Genomic DNA, 23,242 nt, shown 5'->3' with positions numbered 1-23,242 from the left:
TCCCTTCCCTTCCCTTCCCTTCCCTTCCCTTCCCTTCCCTTCCCTTCCCTTCCCTTCCCTTCCCTTCCCTTCCCTTCCCTTCCCTTCCCTTCCCTTCCCTTCCCTTCCCTTTCCTGTGCCTTTGCCCTCACGCTCATCTCCATAGACAACTTTCTGGTAAATACCTGATAAAGCCACCTCACTAACTCCAGAGCATCCAACTCCCATCTTGACTAACTCCTTCCTGGTGCCATAGTGATATGCCTGTATGTCCTCATGGGTTCCCTGAAGGTCAAACTGTCCCTCAGAACGACTCACTGTGTCCATGGAAGGACTTCACTAGTGTCTTTCAGAGTCAGCTTTCAGCATATTAGCCATAGCCAGAGAGAAAGCGTGCAGCATAACCCAGATGCGCGTGGCCACCTCCCTCCTTCTGGATCTGGCTACCCCTATCAACAACCTCACTAATAGGGTACTTAGGGTACATGCTGCCTTCAGACCCACAAAACTGCAATTAAAAAAACTATTTCAAGATTGAAATGCATAATATTAATGTATTCATCTTTATACCAGAGCAGTTGTAAAATAGAGCCTACATAATCAAAATATAATGCCTATCAAATAAAATTATATAATGATAGACAGACACAGAAGTACCTAAAGTCCTCAAAAGCAGCCCTGTCCTCTGCTGTAATTATTAGTGTGATTTTATTAGCAGAACTACCTTCTGACATTCCCAGATTTTATAGGGCACAGAGTTGCTTGGACATCTCTAGAACATTTAAGTTTTAAAATAAACTGAAAGCCAGGCATGATGTACACTTGTAATCCTAATCTTTGAGGAGCTAAAGGGAGGCCAGCCTGGGCTACATAGTGAGTTCTATGCCAATCTGGGATTCAGAGTGAAACTTAAGATTAAGTGTAAAAAGAAAAAAAAACAAACAACAAAAAAACAAAAACATAAACAAATCCACAAGAGAAGCTCTCACTTCTGCTAGTGGAGGACAGTGATGGGCCTAGCTGTCCCGAACTTTCCTTCGTTACAAGGCAGTGTTTTATGGCTGCTTTATTCTTTTCTTTGTGAAGCAGTGCTCAGCTCTTGGAACACAGCTCATCAGCCTGAGGGGTCAGAGGTCCTCAGCCTTCGAGGCAGGGTAGCCAAAGTGAATTTATAATTTCTCCTAGATGTTTACACAAAGTGAGACCCACTCAGACAGCAGAGGAGCCACGACTGCTCAGAGCAGACTTTAATAAGCTGAGAAGAGCCCAGGCACAAGCCGTGGGGACCTAGGAGGATGTGTTACTCTTCAAAACTGTTGCCTGGGCCTTGCTGTGCTACCCATGGGAGAACGTGAGCAGAGGAGACGTTGCTCCCAGAAGAACAACAGGGATGTGACTGGTTCAGTGATGAGGCCGCTCACCCCACAGGGACAGAGGGCCAGCCACCCCCCCAGAGGAAAATGAAGCAGGGTCAGAGCAGAACTGTGGAGGAGAAAAACAAGTGCTGGGAGACAGGGAGACAAAGCAGACCTAGCTCTGGGCACTTTGCCCCGAAGAGCAGAGTCCTTGGAAAACCGCAGCCAAGTTGTCATCGTCACACTGACAGCTAGAGCTATGGATTAGAGTCACCTGGAGAACTTGAAAATTACCATGCCCAGGCTGCCCCCAGACCAATTAAACAGAAACTCTAGGGTGGCAGCTGGATTTCCATGGTTTGTTTATGTTCCTAGATCCTCCACGCTAAAAATCAGCCTTTTAGTGGGAACAGGCCTTGCTTGGTTGAGAGAAGAGGGTTTGCCTGCTGCCCCTGTGTAGTATGCAGAGTCACCTTACTCCAGGGCCCTGAGAACAAAACACCCAGCGGAAACAGCCTTAATCAGGGAGAGCAGGCTGGCAGGAAGTGTTTGAACTATACAAAAACACACAGTCACCATAATGCTAGGGTGGTAACTCCACCCACCTGTCTGCAAGGGAAGCATCACTCCTCTGTGGTCCAGTGATGGACAACTCACTCCATGCACCCTGATGGCCACTTTGCCTCCCTGTGCTGGCTGGTCTACTCAGTCCCCACCACTCGAAGCCTGTTGTCACACTGCATTAGGTTATGGCTCTGGTTGCCCTTTAGAGACCTGCACCCCTGAGGGACACCACCAAAGCTTGTCCTTGGAGCCTTTTGACAAGGTGGCTTCCCAAGTCAGGAAGTGAAGGAGATGTCTTTTAGGTCTGTGTCCCCAATTCTTTTATCCTTTGAAAATAATTTATTGTTCAGTAGTTGCTTAAGTTGTTATTCTCATTCGAACATCTTAAAACATATAAGAACACGCCAAGTTCAATGTGAAAATCCTCTCTCATATTTCATTCATACACCCATTTGCTTTTTCGTGAACACTTCATATGTGTATGAATATACTTAGCGGCGAGGGCTTTTCCTCCTTGCTGAAATGAACTCACATATGTCTGAATGCCCTCATCGCATTCAAATTTCTGTTAGCTTTATTCTCCTCTTTCCCAGACATGTTGGATTCCATGAGTCTCTGAACATGTGTGGTATTGTCAAGACTGGGAAGTACCTAATTTAAGTAGGAAATCCATCCTTCTTGAAGAAAGAAGAGTATAGCCAGATCCTCCTGTCCCCACGGGTGATTTAGTCATTTGAGGCAGCTGTTGGGCGTAGGAGTGGACAGCGTTGACCACACTTGCCTGGGAGCCCTCAAGCCTCATTGTAGCATGAGGAAGAAGCCAGGCAATCTACCCCCAGCCGTCCATGACAAAAGTACACGTTAACCTGCCAGTCAGCCAAGTCACAAGCCACAAACATGGGAGGAAGCTTGAGGGATTGAGGTGAGGAAAAACTCAGAACCAGGTTTTGAAAGAGGGAGAGGAATGTAGTTTATGTGGCTTGAGAAGGAATGATAACATTGGCAGGGGAGGAGAGGCAGGCGGGAGCTTGGGGGAGAAACTGCACAGATGCTGGAGGGAATGTTGGGAGGACAGCTGAGTCTAACAAAGCCCCGTGCTGAGTGCCAGTGCACAGGCATCGTGTCAGAAGCTCCTGCGGTGTGACACTAGCCAAGCCGCTACTGTTTTATAAACACTTGTTGCTTCCATTTCATAGAGAGGCAAAACTGAGCCCTAGAGATGAACCGGTCCTGGCCTAGCATCTCCTACCTGGTAAGGAAGAGAACTGTGGTGGTCTCTCTTCTCGCCATGCTCCTTTCACCTTGTAGATTTGGCTCTGTTCCACATTGTCCACAGAAACACAATGATAACAGTTCTTTCCCCAGCCCAAAGGAGCAGCACAAAGAGTTAGGTGGCAGAGGTGGCAGGACCATTGGAGCCTGGAAGGAGACTAAGGAAAGCAACTGGTGTGTGTCCCTGGATCTAGAGACCTGTCAGTGTGTTTGCCATAAGCCTCTCTGTGGGACTTTTAAAATAGCCATTTGGTTACCATTTCAGAGTTACAGAGAGGCACAGAAGAGTGCAAAGAACCCGGATTCCCTTTGCTTAAGAGTTGCTTACATTGTATTCCATGGTTATCATTCTCTCTGTATATATTTATATTTTTTTCATTTAGATGGACAGAAATCATTTAAAATCTTCTCATTGTGTATTTCCTACCAATATAACCTCAACATAAGGGTCAGGAAAGTTGACATTGAACCATATTGCTCAATATTGCTAGCTAATTGGTTCAGCCCACCCTCCGTTTTTGTCATTTGACCCAAGATGTTCTTTATGTTTATTTTCTCTTCTTGGTAAAAATCTAATGTCATCATCCCTGGAATACTTTACTCCCTTAGGACGGAAATGGCTCCTCCTCTTGTCTTGGAGATAAGACAGGGAAGATGTTCACAGGCCCAGAGAAAAACACTGCGGTCTCTGGCTGAGCTGAGTTAGCCACTAAGAGATAGGATCACCTCAGTGAACCTCCATGTGTCCAGGAGCCAGCTTACAGTGGCTACTTCCAGGGAATTGCTCAGACATGGAGCATAGCAAGAAAGCCTTAGGGCTAGAGAGGAGGAAACAGAAATCTTAGTTGTCCCACTAATTAAACACATAGTTCCCTCAAAGTCCTTTGCCTGTTTAGAACATGTTTTTTCTCAACACCCAATGGACACTGTCCATGGCTGATCTCAAACCTTGTCCAGCCATGATAGCAGGCCACTGATGAAGAGTTGGGAGGACTACAGTTCGGGTGAAGCTGGATAATTCTCCTTAGCACCTGTGTGCAGAGCCATCTGCAGCTGTAGAAGGAAAGCTGGGGTTACACAGTCTTGGGAGCATCCTGTGGAGAAAGTGGCCTGGATCCTAAAGTCCCACGTTGGGGTGCTCCTTCGGAGGGGATCTCAGCAGCCAGTGTAATTCTTGGGAGTTTTATCCAGAGGAAGGCAAACATATTACTTGGTTGAAGGATGGATTCCTAGGCCTTAACAAGATGGCTTTAGAAAATATAAGTTAAAAAGAGAGTAGCATGCAGGTGAAGCAATGCAGCAGGCCACAGACTCAGGGTCTGAGCAGGAGTCGGACAATGAGCATCCATTGGGTTTTACAGCTTAGCATAGCAGACATTTGAGTTGGGTCCACTTGAGAGTCCCGATCAGCCCACGAGTCCCTCCTGCCTTCACTGTTCTGTGACTTAGGGAAAACTCAAGTGCAAAGTTCCCTCAGAGTCTGTGCCTGGCCTAGACACTCACCTAAGGTGTGTGGTGCATATGGGGATATGACCACAGTGGTCCTTTTCTGATTACAGTGATTTCCTTTGTTTTGGCCTCTATGTGTCCTCATGTCAACTTGAAAGCTTCTGTAGATATCAAACGCTCTGTCCAGTCTCCTTAGTATTCTCTAGGATCAAATCTTTTTTTTTTCTTTCTCTTTCTTGACATTCTTGACAGGGAAATGCTAAATCCCAGTAGACTCCACAGGGCTGAAAGGAAATCTAGAAGTTGGGATTTGGCATCCAAGTCTTGTCTAACACTGAAAAACGTGAAGTCCACAGAGAATAGCTAAGCTGCTTGTACAAATGCCCCTGAAAGCAGGCACCAACCCTTCTTACACCCCACTGCAGTGTTGGTGTTTGAATATGATAGTACCCGACATGCCTGTATGTGTATGCACATGTCTGAGACACGGTGATGGCCTCTCACTAGGCAGCCACTTCCAGCTCCTCCCTCAGCCTTTTCAGTATCTTCCATGAACCGATCAACCAGCAACATAGGTCCTTCCCAGAAGCAGCTGCTGAGGACTGACAAGCAGTGCTGGCCCCGATGGCCTGGCCATGCTAGACTCCTCTTTCACAACTGTCACAGCGTTCCGTGTGGTTTGGGAATGAGAGCTTGCAGCGACAAGAGGAGCTGTGTTCCTCTGGAATCTTCTGATAGGACTGCCTTTGCAATGAGGGGAGCTGAGTGTACAATTTGCCCAGAGATGTTAATTCTCAGAAAACAACCAGTATGTCTTCGCATGTCTGTAAGAATGTACTGGAAGGAGTTAGTGGGTGAGAGGACAGTCCCTCGATGCATTGAACCTTCCTCAGTGGTAGTGGGGGAGCATCAGAACTTGGCCCTCTAGCTTCTAGCTCCCTTGCCAGCCTCAGGGGTGGCTGTCCTTCCCTTATCCAGCCTGTGTCACTCTCGGGAGCCTTGAGCCAACAGTGAATGCTGATTTGGAGAACTTTAAAGGGTTTGATGCCTATTTATAGTTAACTACCTAAAAAGGGAAATGTCCCCAGAGAGGCAGAGATGCAGGGACCTGCCTGTACCCAAGGCTGTTAACACTAGCTCCCCAATTGTCTTCTCAAACATTTTTACTCGGTAAGACTAAGAAAGGGGTACTCATCTGCCTTCAGACTGAGCAGTCTAGAAACCTCCACGAGGTGCTGACTTCCTCCAGGAAAGAAGGAAGGTTCTCTAGGGCAGTAGTAGTTTAGGCTTGGGCAGGGTGGGCAGAAGCAAACGACATTACCAGAGTAAATCATGAGGAGCAGATTTTTTTCCAGCAAAGCCTCAGCTTTCCTAGGAAGGCTCTCAATTCTTTACCCCTACTCATGATTTTAGTGGACTGTTTCCCTTCCTTCAGTCGCCCATCTAGAGCAGAAGGCTCAACACTTGGCAGTTTTGATCAAGGAGGTGACAAAGCACACACTTAATGCTGTGCAAAGTTACAATAAGATTCGCAGCCTCTGGCTTCTATCTCAATATCAGTTCGTTAGAAACGCCCAGCTTCTCAGCCATCTCTGCAGTCTCTGTCCTCTAAAAACCGCTTATCAAGCAGCCCATGCTGCTCGGCCCCAGAGGTAAGCAGGGGACCTTTGCTGTCCCCCGGGAACTTGGCATATACATTTTGTTAATAGGTTTCTGAACTGGATTGGGACAGGGATAGACCCAACTAGGAGAGGCGTGAACTCATAAGTAGTGTGCCTGAGCTGAGAGACGCTTTCAGAAGGTGTAGAAGTCGCCGAAGGTGCCAGCACGCACAGAGAGCCCACGGCAACATGCTAGTTTGCAGAACTTGAAAGATGTTGAGTGTGAAGTACAAAGGAGTAACACCTGAAGACACGTACAGAGCCAGCCCATAGCTGGGATTCTCTAGGTGATCGTAGCGCACACTGACATTTGAGAACCATGGACATTGAGAATAGAGGACATAAGGGAGCGTATTCACCGAAGAAAGCGTGTGAAAGAAGACTGCAGATGGAAACCACAGCAGACCTCAAGGACCTTGTCAGAGACCAGGTGGACTTGGTCCTCAGTGGTAATGGGTAGCAGCTAGAGAGGTTTCAACAAACAAAGACTTCAGATTTATAGAGAAGTCACTTGGGTCCCAGTATGACAGATGTGGTTGCGCAGGGACTCGGAGACAAGAGGCTTTGGCATGGTATTGAGTTTAGAACGGGGCAGCCATAGTGAATGCTGTGCAGGGTGGGGGTGGGGAGGACTGAGCGTGTGTTCAGTGGATGGAATTGATGAGTACTTGTGACGGGCTGTGGGGAAGAAGTCGGACAAGAAGCAGTTGGAGAAGGTCCTGAGCTTGATTGGGGAAGGGGAGGCTTGGTATGAGTTTGGAATCTTCTGGGACAGTGATGTCCAGGAGGTTAGACAGAGAGGTAGGCTCAGAAAGAAGGCTGAGCTCCAGGGAAAACATGGGCAGGAGAGGCTGACAGAAAGAATGTTAAGAGCAGCAATGAGCAAAGCACCCTGGATGGGGACAGAGGAGTTGAGGGGTCAGGCTTCTGCCAGGAAGGGTGTGGATGGGGGCTGGCTGCCCAGGGAGGTGCCACAACCCCCTCTCAGAGGCAGCAGATGGAGGGCACTCTGCCCCTCCCTTACCCTGGGGCCCAGTGGCCTCCATGGGATTTGCAAAGATGGTAGGTTTCCTAGTTGTAGGATGTTCCTCTCTGCCAGTGGCTGGTGTAGGAAGTTTGGGCTGTTGGAGGCAGAATGAGAGACAAGGGTCAGGAGAGAGATAATAAGAAGGGTGAGCCTAGAGAAATGGAAACTCATTAGTGATCAGTTTATCTCTACTGAGTTTGGGCACCCGAGCCAACCAGAGCGTTTCCTAGGAACCTGGGCTGAGGATGAGGACAGTAAGGAGCAATGACATGGGGCACACATGAGGATGTCAGTGGACGAGGCCAGCAGGGTCGGGCATTAGTTACCTTTCTCTTCGCTATAACAAAACACTGGACGAAAGCAATAAAGTAAAGGGAGTTTGGCTCCCAGATTGAGGGTAGCGCCCGTAGTGGTGGGCGGGTATAGTGGGGAGCACAGCTCCAGCTGTGGCAGGAAGAGCTATGACTGCTGGTCACATTGCATCTGCGGTCAGGAAGCAGAGTATGAGCGAATGCTGGAGCTCAGCTCCCTCCCCTCTTGCTCAGTCAGTAGGCCTTCCCCCCCCTCAGGACCCCCCAGAGTCCATAATGTCCTCCACATTCAGGATGCCTCTTTGTTCTTTAGTTAAACCTCTCTGGAGACACAGGCCTACTCAGAGGTGTCTCCTAGGTGATTCTGAGCCCCATCATGTTGACAATCAAGATTATCCATCACATTCCAGATAACTGGAGGAGCTAAATTTGTCCCTGGGGAGAGCAGAGAAGTCCCTTGGGATCTGCTTGTTTGGGAAAGAGTGTTGGTTGAGGGAAGGGGCCAGTGCAGAGCATGCGCTGTGTGCCTTATTTTTCTGGGTTTTTTAAATGATTTTTTTAATAGATTTTTGCTACATACATTTATTTATTTATTTATTTGTTGTGTGTGCACACGCTGTGACTATTGTAGAAGTCAGAGGATGACTGGGGATTTTTGGTTTTCTCCCACTCAATCAGTCCTGAGGATCAAACTCCGGTCATTAGGCTTGGCAGCAAGCACCTTTCCCCACTGAGCCAACTCGCTGGCCTTCCCGGACTATGTTTAAGTAGGAAACTGAAGTGCTGAGAGGTTATAGAACATGCTTAAACTCCTCAGCTTAGCTAGTGGTGAGACAGCATTTGAATCCAAGTCCAGCTCCAGAGCCTTCTCTGGAAGGCAGAGAAGGGTTTCAAAGGCTTGGCTTAGAGGGTGGAGTGTGTGTGCTAAAGAAAAAAAGCAGCCAGGCACATGATGGCCAGCGGCGCTTTTCTAGCTGAGCCTCGTATGGCCTTATGAACTTGGGAAGCCACCAGACTTACATGAGATTCCAGCCCCCTCTTCATCACTTAGAGACATGGTGAGGTGTCCTGCTTGCATTTGTGCAGAGTAGAAAGAACACCTGCAAAAAGCTTTCTTTGTAGAATCCTGTGACTCAGCTTTTCCTGTGTGCACAGAACACCATTAATGGATTCCTACAGATGGTCATATAAAATATGGATAGCATATAGAACATCGTTAACCTTTAAAGTTGTTTTTACAGAGCAGCTTCAAATGCTAACAAATTCAAAAAGCAATAACTATACATTTATAGAACAAATTTAAAACGTGGCCTTCAATCCTAGTTAAACCTAACATTGAAAGATCTACTAATTGGTGCTAGCTTCTAGCCACGTAGGTTTCTCAGAACCAACAAGCTTGGGAAGGTCTTTATAGCCTCTTGTTTCATATAGCCCACCTCCTTGTGTGTACACAGTTCACACCCCCAAGGACTGTCTTCCTCCTCCCCAGTCACCTCCACCCTTTCTGCAGGAGGTCTCTGACAGCTAGCCAGGGCTGCCATAACAAGATGGTGGACAGGGTGGCTGAAACAAAAGCCAGAAATCCAAGATCAAAATCTCTTTCCTTTGGTTTACAGATGTCTGTCTTCTCTTTGATCTTCCTTCTAATATGGTTCCTTCTGTGTGTGCAGATGTGCTGTTAGGTTCCCCCCTCTGCCTCCTTCCTTCTCTGTCTTCTCCTTTCCTACTTTCTCTTCCTTTCTTTTCCCCATTTTCTCTTTTTCCCTCTTCTTTCTTCCTCCCTTTTTGTGAGGTCACCAGTCAGATTGGCCTAGGGCCGGCCCTCATGATTTTTTTTTAATGCAGTCACCTTTCCAAAGGCCCCGTGTCTGAGGCAGCCACGTTCTGAACTACTGAGGGTTACAGTGTCTACACATTCATGGAAGAGGATACCAGGCAGCTCCTCTGGACAGATGGCTTGCTCTCTTCTGAGGAGATCCGCCCTGCTCCTTCCCTTGGCCTGTCTCCTCCAGTCCTCCTGGAGTCTCTGAGCTAGTCATCACCTCCTGTATTTCTTCCCTGGGTTCTTCCCTCATCATCTTTAGGTTCTTCTCTGCATCCTGGAAGTTAGCCTGCAGCACAGGAGAAGCCTTACGTTAGCCTTTCTTTACCACTTTTCTTTGTCCATTCAGCACAGAATTGATACTGACGAGGGTTTTCTTGGGCACCTAGCCTCTCCATCTTCCTTGGATACGTTTTCTGGAATGGCGTGTGACCCACCAGTCTCTAGCATCGTCCAGTGCTTCCCATCACATGGGTTAAGCCCTGGCCATTCTTCCAGCCAACATCTGTTCTCCACCCTTGCTCACAGTGACATCCTCTCTACTCTCCAGGTCTCCCTTCCCCCACCCTGCCCCTCACACGACCCACCTGTCATTCAAGGTGCATCATCAGGGATCAGCCCTGTCACCCCCGCCTTTCCTTGTATTCCTTACCCAGTCTTTGACGTAGCTTCCCAGTTCTTGTTCTAATTTCAGCTTAAATCTGAAATCTTCGCTTTCCAGTCTCTGCCAGTGTTTCTCCAGGACTCCTACCCTGTCTTCTAGAAGCTTCCATATGGATCAGTATATTCATCCATCATGTCCACTTGACTAAACCAAACTTCATCATCCACTCTCACAGTCTGTTTTCCTTTGCTACAATCTCCCCCATGTTTTTAAGAGAAATTGCAAAGTACTTTTGTACCCCTACCTTGTTTAGTTCCCTAAATTCTTTTAATGCTTCCTCTGTCCCTCATTCATCTTTTCTGTGTGGTGCTTTTAAGTACCTTCCAAGAGGTGGCAGCATCCTAATTGGATATCCTTGTCCCCAATGTGAAGACCTGAGGATGCAGAGTCAGTGTGACAGCTGGGTGTTCCTTTATCTCTCAGGCTGACGACCCAGCTCTCTGGCACACGATGCTAATGCTGTCCCACAGAACTCTCTGTAACAATGAATATGTTCTGTGCCTGCACTCTGTGATAGCCACTAATCATATTTGGGTTATTATGTACTTAGAATGAAACTAGTTCGGTGGAAGAACTAAATACTTATTTTCTTTCATTTAAATACTAGCTTCATTCAACTTCCTGTGATAACAGCTGTCTCCTGACCCATCTCTACTGAACACCACTCTGCTTGAGACTGCATCATCTGTTGCTAATCTGGGCTCCTCCCTGTTCTCTAGAGCTACCTTCTTAGGCCTTGGGTCCACCATTCCCCAGAAATGAGCTGATGACCATGTTCTCAACACACACAGGGTTCTCTCTTCTGCTGTGTTTGAACAACTGGGTGTTACTTTATTTTTAGAAAACAAATTTAAAGACATTATTATTTTATGTGTATGACTGTTAGTCTACATATATGTATATGTATCACATGTGCGCCTCACGCCCTTGAAGCCATAAGAGGGCATCAGATCTCCTGAGACTGGAGTTACAGATGGTTGTGAACCACCATTTGGGTGCTAGGTACTGAGCCTGGGTATCTGTCAGAGCATCAAGGTCTTTGAATCGCTAAGCCAGCTCTCCAGCTCTCTTCTCTTACTTTTAGCTTCCTATTTAATTCTTGTTTTCTAGTAATTTCAGCCTTACAGAAAAAACTGCAAGATTTAATACAAATAGTTATTCTGTACCTTTCCAATTCCTCAGAATATATTCTCATATATTCTCATATATTCCTTCCTTCTGGGTATGTAGGGGTAGCTTCTGGTTGAACCCAGGGCCTAGTCTTCACTGAACAACTGCTCTCTGTGATGGAACTATATACCCAGCCATTCCCTCTTTCTCCATTTTTCTCTACACCTCTGTACACACACACACACACACACACACACACATACATAATTATGCTTGTGTGCAGCCCAGAAGAAAATTATACCCATAAAACCTTAAACATGTAAAGAGCTTAGAGTTGATCTTTCCTAAAATCAAATATGTTCTATAAACCACATTAAAATGTTCAAAATAATACTTACCTGGCAGGGGAGATACCATGATCACGAAGGTGGTTTTCCCAGGGCAAGGCTTATCCATTGCACTCCGGTTGTGCTGACCCCTGCGAATTCCCCAAATGCGGGAAACTCGACTGCATAGTTTGTGGTAGTGGGGGACTGTATTCGTGCTCTCCCCTGAAAAAAAAATGTTCAAAATAGAAAAACATCCATAGAGTACTGCTATCTAATTCATTGACAATATTCAAATATTCCCAGTGGCCCTAGAAGTATTCCTTAAGGCAAAAGAGAGATAAAAGCCCTTCTGTGGGCTACACTACCTAATGTTTAGGATTTCGAAGCTAAGCCAAGTTTTAACATCTGTATCATTTTCTCTCTTCTACACTAGCTCATAGAGTTTAGTGAGTGGCACATAATAGGCCCATAGTAAGATATGACTCACTCATGGCAGCCCACCAGAGGGGAAGCAGGCCTCTCCCCTAGACTTAGCCATCGGCCACAGTTGTCAGCTCTGAGGTCTCAAGGTGTTTCTGTCAAGGGCTTTCCTTTCAGTTGTCTTCTGAGAGAAATAAGTTGGGTGGCAGCAATGTCTCCTCTGTGGAGATACCCAGGGCTAGCCAAACCACTTGTGATCATAGAGCAGTTCTACAGACATGCCTGGCCCCAGGGCTATCCCTCCATTCTGCTGTAGGCAAGCAACTCAGTATCCACCCACTCACTCACTTAACAAGCAGGTACTGAGTGCCTACTGCGTGGCACGTACATTGGCTCTGTAACAGTGAACAATGACACAAATGTCCCACCTCAAAATATTGCACTTTGGTGGGAAGGAACGGCTGGCAATAAAATAAGTGAAGATATAGTTTGTCATATGATAGGTGCTGAGGGGGAAAATAAATCAGGGTAAGGGCTGTGGATGAAGATGTAGTCTCTCTCTCCCCCTCCCCTCTGTGTTATCATTCTGTGGTTCTGGGAATAGAAACCAGGGCCTTGTGTTTCTCAGGCAAGCATTTAATCACCAAGCTAAATCCCTAGCCCAAGGGCTAGGATTCCTATAGGGCACTTATGGCAGATCTCCTTGGTGATGTCCCCACACACACACACTTTTGAACTAAAATGTAATTTCCCCGTGTAGTGCACATTGTGTGAGTCATGAGCAATTGAGTCGGCATTTAATGACCACTCCAGTCAAGAGAGGCCTCCCTGTGCTGCTGGTCAATCCTTCCTCAGCACCTCCGGCAGCCGCTGATCTGTTCTCTGTTCTTATGGTTTGGCCTTTCTAGAGAGCCACATAAGTAGGATTATACAGTAAGGAGGCTTTGAATCTGGCTTCCCAAAGCCAAGGGGGAAAAAATCAGTTATCAACAGTAAAGGAAAAAGGGGCCGTGAACTTGTGGGAGCAAGGGAAGGGTTGAGAGGATGAAACGGAAGGGGGAAATGATATATTTTAATTTTTTAAAAATGACCTGAAGGAAATAGGAAATCAAGGCACTAGAAGCAATGCAGGTGTTTCTGCCTGTGTGTCATATTTTTATTTAGATAGATAGGAAGATTTGTGCTATGAGATGTTTCTGTCTCAGACGGTTTTTGTTGTTATTAAATTAGAAAAAAAGTAAAATAGGAAGGAAAGATAGCAAGATACTATTCATTTGTTCTGAGGGTGGAAACTTGCAGTGGTGTCTAGCATCCCAAACTCACTGGGAACTCTCTGTGCTGCCCAGGCTGCCTTTGAACTTGTGACAGTGCTCTGCCCTCAGCCTCCACAGGCTTGAGTTGCCATTCCCAGCTTCCATTCATTCACAGATTTCATTCATTGAATGTTTGGTTTGGGGAGTTTTGTTTTATTGTGTTTTGTTTAAGAAACAACTACCAGTCATAGCCTGTGACCCAAAGGAAGCCAGAGACCCTTGGATCCATACCAGGGATAATTTTAGTTACTTTATCTGACATAATTTCCTTTCTGCACTTCCTGTAAGTTAGGGTGAGCATGTAGTCAGTGAGGTTTTGGCTGTCATCTTTAAGTAGGACTATGAGGGGCATTTGAGTTTGGAGAGCTTCTATTCCACTGGTCCAAGGGGCCCCTCCAGAGGCCCTCGAGAGCTGACATTCATTGGGTCTTAAGATTGAATCAGGGCACGGAGATCCACAGGAAGTCATGGCAGAAAGAGGGGTGTCTGTAGATGAGGGGCCAGAACAGAATTGAGGTCTTAACGGCATAACTTGTAAGCTTCTTTGTTTCAGGTGACGCAACTGTGAAAAAGAAACCTGCCCCCAAGACACCTACAAAAGCAGGTAACAGCCACAGTCCTACCTGAGGGCAAGGGGGTCATCTGCCATGGGGCCTTCTCCTCTGTCTTCTGACCAGCCATATATGTAGTGGGAAGAAGATCCTTCCTTCGTCCAAGGTCCACATTTCGGGCTGTCTCCTTCTCTAGGGAACCCTATGACCAGCCAGGACCTCATTCCCATCCCCTCCTTCCTTCCTCTGCCTCCATCTGTGTGTACCACATCACATGCTGCTGGTGGCTTCTGTCCTGTCCTGTCTGCAAAGCGAGGCCTCAGCCTCAGTCTCCACTCCACCCCGCGGTGGTGTGTGTGTGATCTATGTCATGCTCCTTTTAGGCCCTGCTGTGTATGTCCTTGCTTTGTGGAATGGTTTGTTGTCCCCGGGGAGACATTCGAAGGCACAAACCACATTGGGCCTATCAGCCAGCGTTAACTGAAAGGCCAGATGCGAGGTAATGCCAAATTAAGAAATAATTTGGGACAGCCATTCAGACCATTATGAGGAGACATAAATTCCCCTACAACCAATTTGTGAGGAACGATGTCGTGTGGATTGTGTGAGCCAGTTCTGGGGATTCTCAAGGATAGGCAAGGCTAGCAGGGTCCCTGCACTCAGCTTTTGGAGCAGGGGTCAGTACCTTGATTCTTATCTTGAAGATTTCAGACTGGAAGAGAGCACCACCAGACCAACATGGCCAGCAGTGCCAGTGAGATCAGCATCTCTAAGGCCCCGCCTCACATTCTGCTTGTCCCCTCCTAGCTATGCCCCCTCAAATCATCCAGTTCCCTGAAGACCAGAAGGTGCGCGCAGGAGAGCCTGTAGAGCTGTTTGGGAAAGTGGCTGGTACCCAGCCCATCACCTGCAAGTGGATGAAGTTCCGAAAACAGGTCAGTCACGGAAGTGGCCTAAGGACAACTCCCAGCCCTGGGCCTAAAAGATGAGAAATGCTGCGTGACCAGGGGATGTTGCTCTGTTTCACTTTGGAAGTGGAGGGGAGCGTTGGGCATGGGGTGCCATACCTGGAATGCCAGCACTTGGAAGGCCGAGGCAAGAGAATTGTAAGATCAAGAACAGCCCAGCCAGTCTTCCAGGGTCCTGTCCAAATAAAACACAGAGGCCAGGGATATAGCATCATGTGATACATAGAATCATAAAACCTGGTTACTGAAAAAGAAAGATTAAATAAAGAAAGGGAGAAGGTAATTTATCCACCGAACCTGAGTTCTTACTAGCCTTTTCTTCCATTTCTACCAATAAGCCCTGGTTTTATAGGCAGTCTGTTTAATAAAATTACTCCTGCCCTCATCTGAGTCCATTTGCCTAGAATTCTTTTTGGAGGCAGGAAGTTAAAGCCCTCAGGTGACCCCCTTAGACACCATGACTACTGTGATCCTACACCAGCCTCCTGAGTTCTGGCTGGTTACAGCTTCCACTTAACACATGCTAAAAGAACAAAGCAAGCTTAAGTATTTGAGTATACAAATTATACATTAAATAGAATTTTGGCTGAGTGATCTAGAAATATAGCTACAATTTATAATATACTCCTTATGAAAACATTTGAATTTCCAAATAACCAGCTTGTACAGAAATTTTGCAGCACCCAGCTTCTCACTGTTCACACTGGTAACACACTCATGTGTGTGATCAGCAGACACCCCAGTGTGCTGGGCTGGTTCTGCATTAGGAACCCATTAAAGCAGTGGTTCTCGAGCTGTGGGTCATGACGCCTTTGGAGTTGAATGACCTTTTCACTGAAGCCACCTGAGACCATCAGAAAACACAGATATTTATAGTAAAATTGATAACAGTAACAAATTACATTTATGAAATAGCAACAAGATAATTTTATGGTTAGTGATCACCAAATAGGAGGAACTGTATTAAAGGGCCACAGCATTAGGAAGGCTAAAAACCACTTTTATAGAAGGTGTGAGGATTCTTTGTAAGCCCTGTCAGCATTTTCACACCACGCCAATTGTCATAGGCCAAGAGATGAGCCGCTAGAACCTGGGAGGAAAGCAGAGCTAATCAGGAGAGATGGAGAAGAAAATAGGGCCCTGCCCGTCTAGACTGATGGATGAGGCAGAATCACATCCCTTTCAGGGCCAATTAATCAAGTTCAGTACAAAAACTTATTGCAGTTATGAAACCTTTCTGCATCTGTGCTATCCAGTGTGGTAGCCACTGGCCCTGTCTGATGAGCGCATGGAATGTGGTTAACACAGTTGAGGGATGTCTTCGTCACTGTTCTGTTGCTGTGAAAAAGCACTGTGACCAAGGCAACTTATAAAAGGAAGCATTCACCTGGGGTCTTGCTCACAATTTCAGAGGGCACGTCTATGACCACCATGCTGAAGAGCATGGTAGCAGGCAGGCAAGCAGGCCTGGCACTGCAGCAGTAGCTGAGGGTTTACATCCTGATCTGGAGAAAGCAGGCAGAGAGAGAGTAAGACTGAGCTGGCAAGGGCTTTTGAAACTTCAAAGCCCACCGCTAGGGACACACTCCCACCAACAAGACCACACCTCCTAAACATTCCAGCATCTAGGAACCAAACATTCATACACATGAACCTGTGGGGGCCACTCTCATTCAAAGAGGAACTAGAAGGGTTTGGGTGGTGGTGGTTGTTTTCTTTTTTCCAGTACTAAGGTTTGAATTTTGGATTTAGGCTCTACCATTAGGCTCCAGCTCCAGGGTTCTTTTTACTTTTTGAGGTAGGTCTTACTAAGTTGTCCTTGAACTTGTGGTCCATCTGACTCCTGAGCATCTGAGATACAAGCCTGTGCTACTATGTCTAGCTGAGTTTTTAACTTTAATTAGTTAAAAATCATCATATATAATTCAGTGACATTGATTAATACACAAGACTGTGTAAGAATCAGCATTTCCTAATCCTTCACCCTAGAAACCGGTGTGACTCTTCCCCTCCGCAGTCTCTGCCGCTACTCCCTACATGTTATTCTCACGGGTTTGCCTGTTCTGGATATTTTAGATAGATGGGTCATACACTCTGGCACATTGCCCTCTGCCTCTGGGCATGGTTTTGTTTTTGTTTTGTTGATGTGGTTTTATTTTGTTTTGGGGTAGGAGGGATTGTTTGTGGGTTTTTTTGTTTGTTTGTTTGTTTGTTTGTTTGTTTAGTTTGGTTTGGTCTGATATATTGTTTTAGGACTTGTCCATGCTCTAGCATAAATTGGCATCCTGTGTGTGTGTGTGTGTGTGTGTGTGTGTGTGTGTGTGTGTGTACACGCGCGCACTAGAGGACAACCTCAGGTGTCACCCTGTCATCCTCAGGCAAGCCGTCTATCTCCCTTGAGAAAAGGTGTCTTTTTGGCCTGGAGTTTACCACTAGACTGTCTAGCCAGCAATCTCCAGGTATCCTCCTGTCTCCACTTGCCCAGCAGTGGCATAACAAGTATGCACCACCACACCAGACAAGACACAGTGACCCCTGCCCCCTCCCCGCTGCCCTCCCTCCTTGGGAGTAGAGGGTAAGAGCCCCTGTTCTCACTCCCACGTGTTCCCGCAGATCCAGGAGAGCGAGCACATCAAAGTGGAGAACGGCGAGAGCGGCAGCAAGCTCACCATCCTGGCCGCGCGGCAGGAGCACTGCGGCTGCTACACGCTGGTGGTGGAGAACAAGCTGGGCAGCAGGCAGGCCCAAGTCAACCTCACGGTCGTGGGTGAGTCCAGGAAACCCTAAGCAGGAAGATTGAGGAGTGGAAGACAAAATGCATGAACCCCAAGATGTCAGCACCTTCCTCTTTGCTCCCTTGTTCCCCTGGCTTCTCCACCCCTTACTCTCACACAGTACCCTGCACACTGATGCAGGACTCCATACCTGCCTCTACTTCACCCCACCCCACCCCCGCCAGCATCTTCCGCTCCCTGAGTTCCCTCTTTGTGTCTCCATGTTCCTGGCCATTAGAGATCCTGAGCCCTCCCACCCGCAGGTCTTCCGGGTGGATTGTTCACTTCCTCTGGCTCATGCCCACCACTATCTGATTCCTTCTATGTCTCCGTTAGGTTTCCTATTGCTGTTCTGAAGCACCAGATCAAGACAGATTAGAGAAGGCAGGGTTTACTTGGGGCTTATGGTTCTAGAAGGATAAGTAAGAGTCCATCACCATCATGGTGGGGAGCATGGCGGCAGGCAGGCTTGGCACTGGAACAGCACCAAGAGCTCACATCTCAACTGACAAACAGCAGACAGGACTAACTTGAGACAGCTCACATCTTTTGAAACCTTAAAGTCTACCTCCAGGGACATACTTCTTCTAACTAGTCCACACCTCCTAATTCTCCTCAAACAACCAAGTATTCAGATGCTCTGGACTTGTGGGGACATCTGATTCACACCACTATAACCTGCAAATCCCCACCTGGGATCAAGGCCACTTCCTCTTACTCTCAGGGACTGGAGCATGGGGACTGTATCATGAGCACACTCCAGGCTGTACTCTGAGGCCCCTAGGCTGAGCTATCAGTGCCCCTCAGAACTTTTATCCTTCTCTGGAGACATGCTCCCCATTGCCGTCAGCCTACCCCCATCCTACCCCCAGCACACATACAAGGCCCTTATGCCTCTAGCTTCGTGGAGAACTATGAGGCATTAGGTAAGACTTCTCTGAACCTGGTGGCCTCCAGACCTCCAGGTACCTGTATATGGTGCCATCAATGGCTCCCTTACCTTTGTGAGGGCTCTTTTCTTTGGTCCAGTTCCCAGGCTCTTGAGGCTCCGCCAGCCTCAGCTCACTCAGCTTTTCATTCCCTGCTTGTTCCTCATAGCACAGGATTACCCTCCTGCAGTGATTGGCCTTCCTGCAGTGCTCTGCTTTCTGTGCCCCCACCCCTGGGCTAACCCTGTAGCAGAGCAGTCTCTGCCCAGGGAGCCAGACTGCCCCTTGCTCCCATGTTGCTTGGTCTACAGAGACTGCTCCTCTAAGGTCACTGTGACTCCTAACCCTGAGTTCTTCCCCTTTCTGTATCTCCGAGTCCCCAGTAAGTCGAACCCGTATTTAGACTGAGTCTCAAGATTTCATGTTCCCTTCTTTCCTAGTAACGGTTCCTATGGCCCAATCTGCCTTCTGACACATCTAAATTGCTTTCTATGTGGTTTCCTCCCGTGGGTGATGCTCAGTGTCTTCCCTCCATCATGGTTCCCCATGTGGCAGGTGCCTAGTACATTAGAGGGACACATGAAGAGGCAGCTAGGGCATAGTATCTGTGTTTTGTCCCTGCGTAGGCCGCCGCATGTGGGATGCATGACAGACTCCAACCTGGTATTCAGCGGCATGCACAGTAGACATGAGTAGGTTTTCCAGTCAATCTTGACTCTCATTTTGTAAGTCAAGCTTACAAAAGGGTTTCATTTTGTAAAACTTAGACAAAGGGCTCCTTTGGGTTCAGTATAAAGGCTACTCCCCAACTTCAGAGCAGAGCTCACAGACCTATAGAACAAAAGAATGTTAGAAAAGGATTCATGAGCCACAGTGGTTAGAACTCGCCCCTGGGGACCTGTGGAACTTTCCAGGGATGAAGCTGGCAGTCGGAGAGGACTTAGATGCTGTCTTAGCTCCATCACTCTGTGGTCCCTAACTTTGGTCCCAGTCTTCCTTCCCCATCTTTATCTCCTATCCTCACCTTAGGCCCAAGATGGATGGGTATGTTTCCAGTCATGCAAAAGGGAAACTAGGGGAAGAACTAGCCTCAGACTCTCAAACACCCGCCCTCCAGATTGACCCATGGCCTGTGGATGGGTAAAGTTTGAAGAATATCTCCAAGACAAAGAAACCTGTGGCTGGGAAACTCGTCTCAGTGATAAGCAGTCTGTTTGGAAAGCTGCTCCGTGCTAGGGAGTTGACTGCTGGCCTTGGTTCCCCAGCCCACATTTTCTCACTTCCAACCTTAGGGAGCCTTGCATCACCGCTCTCCAGGCCCTAGGCAGCAGAAAAAGGGTTTCTTGGAGTGGGGATGAAGAACAGCGAGTGTCAGTGTACACTGCCACCATGGGCTCCGTCTCTCTCTGCCCTTCCTTCTCTCTGTCTGTGTCTTCACCCAGTGCTCATCATTCTGACTCGAGTCCCTTCTTTCTTCCTCTGACCCCTTCCTTTACTTTCTTAGATTGTGGATCTGGGAAGTGGGTGTACCAAAGGGTCAGGGAATGAGTTTCTTAACTAAATGGGAAGCCACTCTGCCCTCTTGCTCTCTTTGGTGAGTCTAGGTGTTGATTTCTGTAATTTCCCAAGGAGTCAGGAACTTTGGGGTGGGAGGGTGCTTATATTGGAGATACAACTTGCTGTACATTGGGTCCAGGCAATCAGAGTCCACTCTTCCTCAGCATTTCCCATCCATCTGCCCCTGTGTGGGTTCAACAACTTAGAGCTGCTTTTCTGAAACCAAGTGCCCCCTACCCTTCCCTGGGCCACCCCGTGCGGTGCCACACTCCCCTCCCCCAGCCCCACTGTAGGAGCTGCAGTTCTGGCCTTTTATGGTTGAGTTTCTCATTCTCCGTGGCCAGTGCTGACAGGGCCATCGGTGTGGCCGCCTGCCAGCTGGCAAGAGCAACATGTTAAATGCCGTCCTAGGAGGGGAATGGAATGGGGAGCAGGCTCTCTGTCTGCCTCCCCCACCCCAGAGCTAAGAATAGAATCGCTCAATAAAATGAAGACTTGTATTGATGGCTGCAGCAAAGCTACATTCATTCAGAGCCCATGAATTTAGACTTAGGCCAAAGTAAACCAGGATTAAGCTGATTTACCTGTGTGTCTCCAGAGACTTCTGCATATTATCTGATTGGGGTTTATTAAGTAGATGGAAACATAAATGAGATAAAGTAGAAATTGTTCCACCTATTCCGGACAGTTTTCAAGCACTTGAAAAGCATCCACTTGATGGGCCAACTAAATAAGGCCACTTAAATGTGACTTGTACTCGTTAGCTGCAGAAGTCTCTTGTGGCATACTCTCTGAAGAGCTGTCTTCTTTTCAGATCACTCATGAGGCTCATTTTCAAATCAACAAAAGCTAGCACTTCCCCCAGTTGGTTTAAACGAGGGATACTTAGCTATTTCCGAGGCTAATTATTGTATTTTAAGAAGCAGCCTAAGAATGAGCTTTGCTGCCTGGCCTGGGCCTGGGCCTGTGCCTGTTAGGCTGTTCTGCGTGACCTTGGAGAAGATGAGGGAGGAGCAGGAGATCCAGATGGATTCTTTAATGTCACTCACCCAACACAAGAAAAACAGGCCTCCACCTAACTCTTAAGGGAGAAAAACAAAGTATCGAGAACCCTAGACACCCAAGCTACACCACCAACATTCTGAGTTTAAAGCTTATGTGATTTGGAAGAGCTGGAGATACTCCTTAGAGATGCTTGGCGTACCAGTGTAAGCATAACTCTAGCTTGATCTCATTCTGCCTGACAGCGTAGAAAGGGCCAAACCCTGTCTGGGTGCACAGAGTCGTGGGACTCTCCTGTGCCTTTGTCCATGACTAGCGTGTGTTCCAGCTTACTCTGATAATGCTCCCTGACTGAAAGCAATGTAGGGAGAAAAACATTGTTTGGTTCACAATTCTGGCTTACAGTCCACCATCTCAGGGCAGTCTAGGCTAGAACTCAGGCAGCTAGTCACGTCACATTCATGGCCAAGAGCAAAGAGACCACATGTATCACTGTGTGCTCTCTTGCTCTCCGCTAGCTTATTCCCTTCATACTATCCAGGATGCCCTGCCTAGGGAATCTCATCCACAGTGGCCTGAGTCTTCCTACATCAGTCAAGACGTTCCCCATAGATACGCCCACAGGCCAACCTGATCTGTGTAACTCCTTGTTAAGGCTTTCTTCCCAGCTGATTCATGGTTGTGTCAGACTGACAGTTAAAACTAACCAGCACAGTGAATTTAATCTTACCCTCTTAGAGTCTCTTTCCAAGAGTGTGCTGCAGTTCAGGCCAGCAGCTGTTGGATTCAGAATCTGTGCTTGGACATCTAGGCAGGCCCAGCTCAGACAGACATGGTATGAGCAAACACAAAGAGGGCAAAGGGAAGCTGGGATGATGGGAAACTTTTCAGACAAGGTCCTCTGGTTTCCCAGGAATAGCAACCCTCTACTGAGCACAAACTCTTGCAGCTGGAGCTGTGAGGAACCCTTTCCTTGGAAGGGTTTCCCATTCTGCCAGCCATGTCTCCAGGGAGCCCTGGGAGAATTCTGAGGAAGCATGGGTCCAGCTGTAGCCAGCAAGCCAGTCTCTTGTTTGCCAGGCACTGTCCAGGCTGAATGTGTCTATCTTTAGCAGAGAGGCTCATGGGAGTACCCTGGTCCCATCCAATTGTTCAATTCATGTGGTCTCTGTACTTGGAAAGGCTAGAGAGCATCAGACACAGCCATGGCTCTGAGGACAAGCATGGAGGAGGGAGCCTAAACTTGTAGTACTCCTGAACTCCACTGGAGACCAAATCCCTTCACAGTGGCAACAGTCTGCCTTGCAAGCCTCCTTCCCCACATTTTGCACCTTCTTCTGTGCTGCCTGAGGGAAACCCCACCACATGTAAATTTGAGGTGTCAGTATCAAGGGTAGGTGCACATAGCAACTCTTTAGCAACAACGTTGATCTCTCCAAATTTTTTTTTTCCCAAAGCAAACCAGTGAGAAGGGAATCAGCCAATGGCCAGGGTCTTCAATTGTATAAACCTCCATGACTAAGTCTGCCAGGAAGTCTGGAGCAGGGACAATAAGGACTTCTCACCCCCCCCCCCCAGCAGGCTCTTCCACTTCCTTAGCTGGCTTCCAGAGGACTTGAGCCACTTGCCTCTAAGAGGATTTAGAATAATAAACATCTTTGCCAACACCAGAAATGTTTCTGAAAAAGACCAATATATCCTTCAGAACAAACAGATTTTCTAAGAGAACATCTTAAACAACCAGTGAAAGTGGCTCCATTGCAGGAGGCTGGGAAGTGGTCCTGACGGGACTTAAACAACTAGTAGAAGTGGCTCCCTTACAGGAGGCCTCCAGCATCACTGTGACACTGGCAGCAATGATGGGAGGTGGCTCTCTGGGCGCAAATGAATCCCAGGCAGCAAAGAGTAAGCTAGCATATCAAAGAAGGAGACATGGGATAAGGGTGGGCTTCAGTGGATAGAGTGCCTATCTAGGATGTGTGGAACCTTGAGTTCTGAGCCCAGCACCACATACACCAGGTATCCTGGGGAATGCCTGTAACGGAAGTACTGAGCATGCAGTCAGGAGGATCAGAAGTTCAGGATCATCTTCGATTAGGGAATGAGTTCCAGGCCCACATTTGGGCCTGGGACTCATTATAGATAGATAGATAGATAGATAGATAGATAGATAGATAGATAGATA

General features: G+C 47.5%; 1 protein-coding gene and 1 non-coding gene across 3 annotated transcripts in view; both read left to right on the top strand.

Moving 5' to 3' along the window:
* Positions 1-23,242, top strand: part of Mylk (myosin light chain kinase) — a 188,648-nt gene that overhangs the window by 121,449 nt on the left and 43,957 nt on the right. For both annotated transcript variants that reach the window (XM_028752285.1, XM_028752284.1), the window contains exons 19-21: positions 13,830-13,880; positions 14,635-14,762; positions 17,409-17,562. In XM_028752285.1, coding sequence (XP_028608118.1) covers positions 13,830-13,880; positions 14,635-14,762; positions 17,409-17,562 — 333 coding nt within the window. The remainder of the gene's footprint in view (positions 1-13,829; positions 13,881-14,634; positions 14,763-17,408; positions 17,563-23,242) is intronic.
* LOC114608354 lies at positions 11,605-11,768 on the top strand. The gene has a single exon (XR_003709351.1). It is a non-coding gene; the product is annotated as a U1 spliceosomal RNA (small nuclear RNA).

This window comes from Grammomys surdaster, unplaced genomic scaffold (genome assembly GCF_004785775.1).
Source record: "Grammomys surdaster isolate TR1022 unplaced genomic scaffold, NIH_TR_1.0 125889, whole genome shotgun sequence".
NCBI lineage: Eukaryota > Metazoa > Chordata > Mammalia > Rodentia > Muridae > Grammomys > Grammomys surdaster.
The sequence above is the reverse complement of the archived record's forward strand: the minus strand, read 5'-3'. Positions and strand labels throughout refer to the sequence as shown.